The 12,920-nt window shown below is 41.8% G+C and overlaps 1 protein-coding gene across 1 annotated transcript in view; it reads left to right on the forward strand.

Annotated features, from left to right (window-relative positions):
• Positions 1-2,401: 2,401 nt before the first annotated feature.
• The window catches only part of pcdh7b (protocadherin 7b), a 139,114-nt gene continuing 128,595 nt past the window's right edge, over positions 2,402-12,920 (forward strand). Inside the window, 1 exon segment of the mRNA XM_056258922.1 lies at positions 2,402-5,983. Coding sequence (XP_056114897.1) covers positions 2,897-5,983 — 3,087 coding nt within the window. The 5' untranslated portion in view covers positions 2,402-2,896.

Consider the following 12,920-nt stretch of genomic DNA (forward strand, 5'->3'; position numbering starts at 1 on the left):
TTACTTTATTTTGATGGTCCCTTTAACACATTCTGTTGACTATAAGTAACATTGCACCTACATGTCTACTAATTCTCATTAGAGTGTTAGAAGAGTATAAGTTGACTGGTATGGTTATGGTTAGAATGTGTTGACTTGCAAGGTCACTTATAATATAGAATGTCTGCTGGAGGACCATCACAATAAATAGATTTTAATCAGAGAGTCTCTGACAGTTAGTTGTTATTGCAAAGTTACTTATAGTCAACATAATGTCCGTAGGGGACCATAAAAATAAAGTATTAGGCCTACCATGTGCTTGCAAATGTTATTAAATGTCCACTACATATTTTAGGTGCTTTAGTCATTATAAACAATGAATGCCATTTAGGTGAACTGGAACCTACAAACAAAAGAATATTAAAAAATCTATTTCAACATCCACCTGAGAGGAGCCAAGAAATTAGTGACTCTATAATAAAAAAGTTGACCTCTTAACTTCCATGCTCTCCACACTAAAAAGGGTAACACCCTCTAGTGGCTTTTGAAAGCACTCATTTCAAATGTCATTAACGTCCTAATGAGTGACAGTCCTTTTAAATGAGAAACGGACTGGAGGGAATAGGAGAGAAAATGGTGCCCGAATGAGACTCAAAAATTGAAAGAGAGTAGATAGACGACAGTCTATGCAGATATATTATGAAACCCCGCTTTGCACATACTACAACTCTCTACCTCAACACATATGCACTAATAACTAATTTTCTCAATATAATTTTAAGAGGACAACAGAGGGCGCTGTGTAGCGACATTTGGCGCACTGTTCACATTCTGAATAGCGGGGCTTCCTTCTGCAGGCAAGCAGCTCTGGTCCAGTCACAGCTCAGCTCGGCTCTCTTAGCTGAGCAAACCCGCACACATCTCATCCGAAACCCTCCTCTCCACAGTTGTGCAAAGTGCAAAGTGCAAAAAAAAAAGACAAAAAAAAAAACATTTAGCAGGAATTTCTTTCTCGAACAAGTGTTTACGGAATGCTTTACTAGATACATTTCATACAGCACCAAACGGGAACGCAAATGGTACTTATTAAAAGAGGTAGACTATATAAAACCGAAGCTCTGCGCTGTGGATTTGATGGTCAGAGTTCTGGTCTCGGAGAGTCACCGCACTCGCTCTCTCACTCCTTTGCACCGGTGAGTCAACCGAGCGTCGCTGTCCGTGGTGCCTTTTCTGCGCAAAAAGCCCATAACAGATGGAAAAGCGTGAGTGTGTGGTAGAAGAGCTCACTGCATACTTCTGCCGAAGAAAACATCACACGAACACGAAAACACACTATATTCTAACATACCAGGAAAGCCACAGTGGGCACCGAAACCGAGATGATCTGGGACGCACGGAGTGATTTGGGGTGTGAACAAAAACAGAGTATACTACTACTTATTTTTAAAATCGAATGATTGAGGTGAATGTATTATCAGATGGTTAAGTAAATATGCTGACACGTTACTATTTGTTAAAATAAATAACACAGGCTATCAAACTAAACCACTTCTAGATATCCCAATTAAAATAGGACTGTGTAAAATACCTAGGCTACTTGAAAGTACGCATTTTACCGTAAATAATACGTGCTTCCCCCAAAGTTAGATTAGACTCAAAATAGTCAAAATGTGCTAAATAGTCTTGTTTGTAACCGTAGCAACAGTTCCGTTACGAGCCACGCGCACTCCATCGATAAAACATATTGTCGTTATTTATCACTTTATTATAGATGTATCGCATAAATATTTGAAACATATTTTAGATAGTTGACGGTGGATAGGCAGTTTTGGTTTGCGCGACACCATCCGACCTCAGCAGAAATATATTTCATTTAAAAAATACAATCCCTTTGGAAGGCGTTTAATATTTCGCACAGTGTACCTCCAACAGTCTCCAAATGCTTATTTCTGGACAGTAAATTACACTAGTTTGCAATAAGATGCCCTTGCGAACAAAAAAAGAAGAGACACTCCTCAAACAGTAGAACTAAGCGATCAAGTTGAGCCTTGTTTGTCGCACAGGGGGTGGAGAGAGAGTGAGAGAGAGAGAGAGGGAGCGAGAGAGAGACTCGCGCGCGGAGTGCGGCAGATACACATGCGCTTCTGCTGCAGGTGAGAGGCGCGCGCTGGACAGAGCGACCGTCCTCGCGCTGGAATTTTAAAACCACATTTCTAGCATCTCTGCCAGGATCATAACTCCGTTGTTGCACAGTTTTGCATTTTGCCTTAAGGCTGAACAGCACAGTGACACTGCGGAGAATTTTTTTTTTTTTCATTCTCTGGTGCAAGTGAGATAACTATTAAGCTGAGTGGACTGGAGAAATCTGTGCGCCCGGACACGGCACACGGAGAGGACAGATCATTTGCGGCTTATATCCGTAGAACAAGAAGTTCTGATCTTTCAGTTTCTAATCCGTATGGTGGGATATCATCTGGAGCGGAGAACTGGCATCTGGGAAAACAGGATTTAAAACCTCATGAATTGATTGCGCATTGGATTGAATATCTGGCTTCGCTGCCTTTAATGAAGACTCGGCGATGTCAAGTCATGGCAAAGACGGAGTAGTCTCAGCAAGTAATTTTTGGCATGTTTGTTTCAAGCTTAATATTGAATGAATTTGTGAATACTTTCTGTCAGTGTTGTGTATATTTTTGATGGACAAATCAATGAAAAAGGAATAGCGCGAGCCTAGTCTGAGAGGGGAAAAAATAACAGAAATGCGCTATTCTGCCTGAGTTTGGTAACCACAGAGAGCTATCCGGTTGTGAAAACGCATGCAGTGAGAAAGAGGCGTTTTAACACAAGCGAGAAGAAGGAGGAAAAAACTGTTAAACAAAACTATCGTTCAGTTTAGCTGGAAAATCCGCGAGGAACCATGAGGACTACGGGCATTGTGGACTATTTAAGATACTGCTTTCTTATTCTGCAGCTGCTGAGTCAGCCCGCAGCCAAGCAAGTGCTCCGGTACCGCTTGGCTGAGGAGGGTCCTGCCGATGTCCGGGTAGGCAATGTAGCCGCGGACCTCAGCATCGCGGCTGGCATGGATGTGACTTATACCTTAGAATCCGGTTCCGAGTACTTCAAAATTGATAACATGACCGGAGACCTGAGCACGAACGAGCGGCGGATTGACCGCGAAAAGCTGCCGCAGTGTCAAATGATTTTTGATGAGAACGAATGTTTTATAGATTTCGAAGTATCCATGATAGGACCCGCGCAGAGCTGGGTTGATCTATATGAGGGCAAAGTGATTATTTTAGACATAAACGACAACACGCCGTCTTTCCCCTCACCTGTTCTCACCCTCTCCGTTGAGGAGAACAGACCCATCGGCACACTTTATCTCCTGCCCACGGCCACCGACAGAGATTTCGGTCGGAATGGAATAGAGCGATACGAGTTAATTCAGGACAACGGCGAGAGCTCTGTCAGACGGATCGGGACTTCCGGCTCCGGCAGTGTTGACTCTCACACGGGCAAGCGGAGATTCGACGAGGGGGCGAGCCGTAGCAGCGTCTTTGAACTTCAAGTTGCTGACACCACAGACGGAGAGAAGCAGCCGCAGCTTATTATCAAAGGGGCACTGGACAGAGAACAGCGCGACTCCTATGAGCTGACTCTGCGCGTTAGAGACGGGGGCGACCCCCCACGCTCCTCCCAAGCCATTCTTAGGGTAATGATTACAGATGTTAATGATAACAACCCACGCTTTGAGAAGAGTGTTTATGAGGCAGACCTGCCAGAAAACAGCTCCCCAGGTGCCCCCATACTCCAGCTAAAAGCGGGCGACACTGATGTTGGCGTCAATGGACAGATTGAGTACGTTTTCGGAGCAGCCACAGAGTCAGTGCGACGACTGCTTCGGCTAGATGAGAGCACTGGCTGGCTCAGTGTTTTGCACCGAATCGACCGAGAAGACGTGAGCCAGCTTCGCTTCACAGTCATGGCACGTGACCGCGGTCAGCCTCCTAAGACTGACAAGGCGACAGTGGTCATCAATATCAAAGACGAAAATGACAACGTCCCCAATATCGACATCCGAAAAATCGGACGCATTTTTCTCAAAGACGGAGTGGCTAATGTGGCAGAGGATGTGATTGTCGATACACCCATCGCTTTAGTCCAAGTGTCAGACCGAGATAAAGGACCAAATGGTATAGTGACGTGCACCGTAGTGGGCGATGTTCCATTTCAGCTTAAACCTGCTAGTGAGGTTGAGGGTGAAATGAATAAAAAGAAGTACTTTCTCCATACGTCAGCACTCCTTGATTATGAAGCAGTGCAGGAGTATAACGTGGTCATTGTTGCTGTTGACTCTGGGAGCCCTAGTCTCTCTAGCAACAATTCATTAATAGTGAAAGTGGGGGACATGAATGACAATCCACCAGTTTTTAGCAAAAGCACAATGGAAGTTTCATTTCCTGAAAACAATGCTCCAGGTGAGCGTGTCGTCACTGTATTGGCTTTAGATGCAGACAGCGGCAAAAATGCAGAAATCTCTTACTCCCTGGACTCCTCTGTGAACGGAATATTTTCCATTGATGCAGACACCGGTGACATCCGTGTCAACACCATACTTGACAGGGAGCAGACGGAACGATATGAGTTCAAAGTTATCGCCAAAGACAAAGGCATGCCTGTTCTGCAGGGTTCAGCCACTGTGGTAGTCCTGGTGGCGGATAAAAATGACAACGAGCCAAAGTTCATGCAGGATGTGTTTACTTTCTACATACCGGAAAACCGGCAACCCAACAGCCCCGTTGGTATGATAACGGTCATGGATGCCGACAAAGGACAAAATGCAGACATGAGTCTATACATTGAGGAAGAAGAGGACATTTTCTCCATTGACAACAACACAGGGACCATCTTCTCAAACATGGCATTTGACCGTGAGCAAAAAACCACATATTCGTTCCGTGTCAAAGCTGTTGATGGAGGTGATCCGCCCCGGTCAGCTATAGCCACGGTGTCTCTCTCTGTAATGGATGTAAATGACAATCCTCCCACTGTTACTTTTCCAATGAATAGCTCATACACACTGCTTCCTCCTTCTAGCAATATAAGGACGGTGGTGAGGACTGTCTCAGCTACTGATTCCGACACAGGTGTTAATGCTAACCTCAGCTACAGAATAGTTGGCGGCAATCCGTTTAAGTTGTTTGAAATTGACTCTTGGACTGGAGTAATCTCATTAGTCGGCAAACTAGAGCAAAAACACTTTGGCCTTCATCGCCTGGTTGTGCAAGTGAATGACAGTGGGGTTCCGTCGCAAAGCACCACCACACTAGTCCACATCTACGTCAATGAAACGCTCTCTAACGCCACTATTGTAGAGGCACAAGTTGCCAAAAGTCTTGGTACACCGCTCAATGCTGACATTGCAGGAGACCCCAATTATGACTTGGGAAAGCAACGGCTGAGCATTGCCATAGGGGTTGTGTCAGGCATCATGACTGTCATTCTTATCATCCTGGTGGTCGTCATGGCCCGCTACTGCCGTCCCAAGAACAAGAATGGATATGAGGCTGGAAAGAAAGACCATGAGGATTTCTTCACACCTCAGCAACATGATAAAGGCAAGAAACCTAAGAAAGACAAGAATAAGAAAAAGTCCAAACAGCCTTTATATAGCAGCATTGTTACCGTAGAGGCATCCAAGCCAAATGGGCAGCGCTATGATGGCGTTAATGAGAAACTGTCAGACAGTCCAGGAATGGGCCGCTATCGGTCTGTCAACGGTGGCCCCGGAAGCCCAGATCTTGCCCGCCATTACAAATCCAGCTCACCCTTGCCCACTGTTCAGCTGCACCCGCAGTCGCCCACAGCGGGAAAAAAGCACCAGGCTGTTCAGGACCTGCCGCCGGCCAACACATTTGTCGGCACTGGAGATAACATATCCATCGGATCAGACCACTGTTCTGAGTACAGTAGCCAAACCATCAACAAGTACAACAAACAGGTAAGAACCATATTTTTATCATTTTGAATCTATGATACCAATCAGATTTTTTATACTTCAAGATACTTCAAGCTTTTATTTGAGTGTCTATAAACACCAAAACTATTCAGCCTACACTGTAAAACTATAATGCTGGATATATGTATTTTTAGCCAATGCTTCTGTTTCCCTGTATCGACCTGCTTCACCTCATAGTGCCATTTAGATGTAATGCTAAAAGCGACATGAAGGCATTCTTCAGTCAGGGATATCATTTCCGCTGGGCCACCCGGGGTGCCAAGGCCAGGCTGTGGACACATTGGCACATATTTTAGTGTAGTTGTAGGGCAGATGCGGGTGTCAGCATTGACGACCTTTGTCGTCAGAAGATCGAATGGGATCACATATGGCTCTGGTTCACAGCTATTCCGTCTCAGCAGTAGGTTTGTGGCTGGAGCACGACCCAATCTCTTATCAAAACATGGCTAGTTCTTTCTCTTCCTGGGAGGGGGGCAGGATAGTGAGATGAAGCAGAAGGAGAAAAGATTGAAAAAGGTGGAATGTTAGTTGTGGTGTCATGTTTAAATGTGCATATCCGAACAGACTGGGAACATCTGGGCAGGAGGTCACATTTAACATTCCTGTGCACTTGTGTGTCTGGGCAAATTCAGTGACCTAGCAGTGAAATTTGGCCTCATTGCTCACTCTCTCTCTTTCTTATCTCACATTCTCTTTTCGTTATTTTTACCCAATAGCTCTTGCACTCTCCTCGTCATTTATTTCATTATTTAAAGCATAACATGCCCTTTGTTACAGCAGCCATAAAATGGCTTTGTAAATTCTAAGGCACACTTGTGAAATAATCAATTTATATCATTATTGTTCCATGTCCTGTAGAGCGCTTCAGTGCTAGGTGAGGTTAATTCAAAATGAAGCCAGCCCTTTCATTGTCCAGATTTGCCAGGAAAAGAACACTTGCCCTGTCGTTTCATGTGTTTTCTAAGGTGGTTAATGCATTATTGATTCCTATCTAACATGCTGTAAGTAGTGTCCTCCCTTGCATTCCAAAACAAAGCCCTTTCTAAATTCAAGCCACAAGATAGCCTTCTCTCTCTCTTAAACACCTTCACTCGTTTCATAGGATCTTCTTATGTACTGTACATATCTTCTCTGATTCACGTTTTTTTTTTTTCCCCAAACTGTGCATTTAGAATCACCTACTTTCCATTTTAATACCTGCCTCCTCCATCCAATATCCCACTTGTTTCTCTTTTCTCATTGTTTTTTTTTTTCTTCCTCACAAATTGTTGCTCCTTGGACAGCTTTTTTTATTCTTTTGACAACTCTGTCCTGAATTAATTCTCTCCCTTTTTTTCTACCCTCTTGAACAACCCTCTGATGGGCTGTGTTTAGATGTCTGCACTTCTCCACGAAAGGAGTACTGTTGCCTATGTTTCTTCGGGACATCTCATGCATATTTTAACGTAGAGCCTCCATTTGCTGCCCTGGCGCATGTATTGTGTGTCCAAGTACTCCGCTTAGATTATTATTTATTTGCTTTTTATTTGAAAGCTGCAGTGCTTTGTACGATCCGTCCATTTGTTTGTCCATTTAAATGCAGCAGACTTTCACAGGGTGCTGAGCAAAATGGTTCTACACTATTACCAGTTTGCAATTACAACGTCCTTGGCAAGAAGCGAGATCAAGTCCACCGTCATTACGTACGTCCCTGCTGACAATTTAAGAGGAGCTCTTTAGATGTTTTATTGAGTGTTATCAGGAGTAGCCAACATGCCCTTGCAAAATCCAATTAAGATAGCATAATAGTCTATATCAAATACTTTATAAGGAGAAGTCATTAGAATTTCATTTTTGAGCCTTATTTATTCCTAGCTTGGTTTTGTCAGGAGAAGCCTTTTTTTTTTACTTTTATGATGACCTTAATTTCTCCCCCTTTTAAAATTATTTTTTATCTGTATTTACCTTCCCTCCCAATCTCTTTTTTTGCCTCTGTGACTCATCATGACGGGAAAATGTGCCAGGCACACTCATAATGGACTCAAAGCACTAATTCTTGATGAATCACTGATTTGATGAGTGTCATAATGCTGTAAGATTTAAGTACAGCAGTGTTAAGCACAGAAAACATAATTGGTAATTATTTCCCTTAATATTGTAATTGTGATTATTAAGTTTGCTTAATATAATTTACATTGCAGTTGTTTTTCTTCTATGATTGGGGTGGGTAGGGGGCATGTCATATTCTTTATGTAGATTACAAATCCAAACTGGTCTAATGAGAACACTGTTTAAAAGCAGTACAATTACCAAACACAATGTGTCTTTGGTCAATAGTATTATTTTTGTCAAAAATAGTGACCACCGAATGGATTAAAATGTTGCATCATCCTTCTTGTTCACAGCCACAAGACACCAACATGGTTGGTGACATCTATGGTTATCACTATGTCAGTCATAAATTTTTCGCCAGTGACTCACACACTGAACTATAATTTAGCATATTCACTCCTGCATTTAAATGCAGTTGCCACTCCTGAAACATTGCAGTGTTTACATGGCCATTAGTTAGCTGCATGAAAAATACAACTTTTCTTCAAATAGTATACACCAAGCTTTCAATCACTTCACTTTTGTGCTCTCATGAAAACTACCATTACAATCAATAAAGCTGACAACACTGAACTATATAGATCTTGTTTGTTATAATGAGAGGATTTGCGAAAGCATAAAACTCAATCAGTGAGCTTGCACTGAACAAAAAAACGTTTTAAGTGGATTTATTCTATGCAATGACTTAATGAAACACCTCTGATTGGTTATTCTATTCATGTGCTCAATTGAAATTCTGAACGCTGCAAATACATGCATTGTAATTATTTTTCGGATTAATTACGCTGCTTTACTGTCTGATACTTAATGTAGGCCTAACTGTATTACATATAGCTGTTGTGTAAAACTTATTTTTTTATTAAGTGGGTTTCCAGTAATGCTCGGTAATCTTAGGTAGCGTTTAACGTTCTGTTGGATGGTAAAATTAGATAAATTAGATATAGATAAGATATAAGATATATAGTGATACAGAGTCAGAACAGGTCACATGACCTCATCGTTCTCTGAATGTACATGTAGCTTTTTAAATTAATGATGGGGAACATACAGTGGTATTATTAATGGTGTCTTGTAACAGATTTGAAATACCTAGTTTTCTGGACAAGATTAATTTTCTCTTCACAGTACAATTCCCTCTGGTGAAGTCATCCATGAAAACTACCTGTGTTTTTCTCCTTGTGAAAAGGCCCGGCTCTTTTTGATCGTGTTTGATTTCAGTTCTTGTGGTCTGACATCTGAGATGCTCTCTCTTTTCCCCTTCCTCTCTCCTTTTTCTCTCTAGTGGAGGAAAGGCTAAAAGAGACAGGAACTAGAAAGAGGGCCCTGTTAACAGGCTAGAGAAAGGTCTCTACTGTTCTCTGTGTTAGTGTGTGTGTGTGTGTGTGCGAGAGAGAGTAAGTGTTGAGAGGGATCGAGTGCAGTGGCCTCATAAATGTGTAGTCTGGTTTCATGTTACCTACATCCCCCTAATGTCCTTACACACAGAAACACACACACACACCATCTTCTGTCTTGATAGCAGAAACTACACCGCGCCGGTCGCCCCAGACAGGTAACCGGACAATACTAGTGTTTCCATGTCCCGTTGCACGTGAGACATTCAAGCTGTTGTTAATTTTACCTACTGCAGATTGGAGACGCTACCTTTCTGCAAGACAGAAAGGTAATATATCAAGGTGTTTCACAGTTATCAACACCTCATGCTTTTCTTTGCCATTCTCAAAAAATATATATATCTGGTTGTTTGCTGTTAGTAACACTGTTTTCAGCTGCTGGTTTATGCCTTTATTGCATTATACTGTATATGCCCCATTCAGTTGGTTTGAACAAAGATAATGACTCTGGTGGGATGGGAGACTGTTTTTTTTATTTTTTTTTATTTCTCACCTTACTGTCTGCAAATTTGATAGAGTTTAGCTTTATGCTTCAGCGCTCCAAAGACACAGAGGTGAAATTTACTGAAAAAAGAATCATTCATGGATTAAACCAGCAAACACAGTCTTTAATAATTCCCCCTGATTCCTTAACTCTCTAGATCAGGGGAGACTAAATGCATTCGGACAGCATGAGTGTCAATCACAGATGAAAATGATTCTGGCCTATTTTGTACAAATAGGGCTGGGATTATAACAGCCTCTTTATTTTGAGCCAAGATCAACATTTGAATCAAATATCTGTCATTGACTAGCAGTTTTTTTCTGCTCTTTTTTTGAGAGCGCAAAATGGTTTGGTTTGTACTAATCCATCTCCATATTTAGTCTTGTCTGCCGATAGAGCTGAGATTTGTAAGTCTTTTTGAGGTCGGTGTGGCTTGTCTGTTGTGGTTTCAGCCTTTACGACGCTTTCCATCATCCATTTGTTTTACATACATGTGCCTGGCGGACCAAAGCATCACTCATTTTGGACATGTGACACGGCCATGACAATACAAAAACACGGCCATGCAAATGCCAATCATTTCTCCAGCATATTTATTTGTGTGCTTTTGCAATTCACCTTGTATTGCCGCCAGCAAAACATCCATGCAAATCACAGAAGCTTTTTTTCATTAAATACAAGGTGCTTTTATGAGTTGCACGAGGAGAGCGTGTACATGAATATGACCTTTACATAATAAATACTTGATTTTCTAGCAAATTAACTTTAAATATTAGATTATAATAATCTACGGTTATTTTCAAAAATGTTTGCCAAGTAACCTCAGAGTTGAGAATTAGCCTTCAATCAATGAAGCAATCAAGCTGCATTTAGAAGCAGCCGTATATTCTATTCATCACAATACAGAAGCGTAAAATTAACTACACGCCATCGTCGTCACGTCACATTAAATAACACGCCATGCAATGGCACAGAATTGCTGGGTAATGGAGACCCAGGACAGAATTAGATCAGCTGCAGGCTTGATTGCTGTGCTATTAGGGAGAGCTTGTCAGCTCAACGCCAGCATTGAATGGCCAACGCTGACCAAATCTGTCACAGGTTCAGATGCGACTCAAGACAGCACACTTCCATATGGAGAGAAAGAGAGGGACTTCTGAAACATGCAAATATTATACTTTGCAAATTAGCATATGCATATAACTAATAATTCACTTCAAAACTGGATCCTTCAACAAAAGCTGAAAGTCACAGATCATCTTGGAAAATAGAGGCCAACTCTAAATTTGCATGCATAGGTCAACGTTTCATTTGTGCTTCCACTGCCCTGTGTTGACACGGGCGTATGTAAAACAGTAAATGTAAATGACCTGTGAAACTTAAGCCAGAAATATAAAAGCTGTTTTTGATACAGCACAGAGCCAAGCTAACAGAGAAAACAGTTGCATTCTTTTTTTTTATCTTCCTCTTTTTGGAGCGCAGTTGTAGTGATTTCACTTGACCTTTTACAAGTAGTACTGCGACAACTCTTTGATTTCTTTTTTCCTCCTTCTGTTACTGTAAGTAATCTATCCTTTCAGCTGCCCGTTGACAGCATGATGTAGCTCGAGCGTGCCCGGCAGTCTCTCTCGTTCTCTTTCATTCTTCGCCTCTCTTTCTTTTTCTCAGTCCCTCTGTCGCCTTCCTCCTCTCTTTATTCTCTATTATCTTCTCTCTCATAGTCTCTTGTTCTTCAATCTTCACGTGAATAGTCTTGATTGAAGCTACGGAGATGCACTTGTAACATTTATCATGCTAAAACGATGAAAGTGACAGTTGCGGGCGGAATAGAAGCGAAGGGGCCGAAGCGGAGGGAAAAAGTGAGATCATCTCTTGATTGGTTGCTGCTGTGCTGATTGTAAGTGCCGGTGTCTTCGCCATGTGTGCTTAACCCCCATCTGTACTTCAATTCTGACATTGTTCAAACTCACAGGGTGCACTGGATTACAACTCGTGCACACACACGCGCGTACATTCTAGCTGTATCATTTACGTCTGTAGTTTAATACTGCAGTTTTTTTGTTTTAAACACTCCATTTTTTTTTTTTTGCCTGTGCGCGTGCTTGTGTGTCTGTCATTATAAGGATTTATCAAGGCAATAAACCATGAGAGGCCGTGTATTGCAGTGATTTTTTACCAGTTAAGTAGTGTTTTTTAGGCAGAATCCAAAGCAGAAAGCCCTATAACCGTAGTAAAATAACTGTAATGCACATCCTAGAATGGCTCATTTCTTTCATAAAGTGAAAAGAACTGCAAAACAAATAGAAAATAGTTAACGGTAGTTATTTATTTAGGCTATTTGCTGCTACCAAGCAACTCAGCAACAAATATTCAATTCAACTGAATTGCAATCACAGGTTGAGTGTATATTTCAGCTGTTGTTTAGAACTGGATTTATACGTTTTATGTCATTATGCCTATCTGGCCATTTTCAGGTCAGAGGAAGTGAATATATGCGTTGGTGTGACTCTGCGTGTACATCTGTCATGTTGTGCATATTTGTCTAATTGTTTTCACAGCCCTGTCTGTGTTTAAGTGGTGCTTGTAAAAAAAAGAAAAGAAAACAAGTACAGCCACTTAACATTGTTCTAGGCTAACACAGGGGAATAGTCCACTGTCAACACAAATAATACAAACAGGGATCGGATGGTTGAAAATGGGTCTTTTGCTTGTTTTAATAGTGCCGTGTTCTTATTCATGGCCTGATGTGGTTTGTGGTGCATCTTGGCACATTTGCAACCCATTTTTCTTCCAGTGGGCGGAACTTGATTTATCTATCAGGACCGTGAAAAGTGGTCTTTATATGAGAGGTGGTTGGAGTAGATTAGCTGAAGTATAAGAGGGATTTGTGACATCAGGGGTTGGTCATCAAAAGATCAGGAACATTTACAGTGCCCCTGTGGTGAAAATC

This window comes from Rhinichthys klamathensis, unplaced genomic scaffold (genome assembly GCF_029890125.1).
Source record: "Rhinichthys klamathensis goyatoka isolate OS25496 unplaced genomic scaffold, OSU_Roscu_1.1 h1tg000161l_1, whole genome shotgun sequence".
NCBI lineage: Eukaryota > Metazoa > Chordata > Actinopteri > Cypriniformes > Leuciscidae > Rhinichthys > Rhinichthys klamathensis.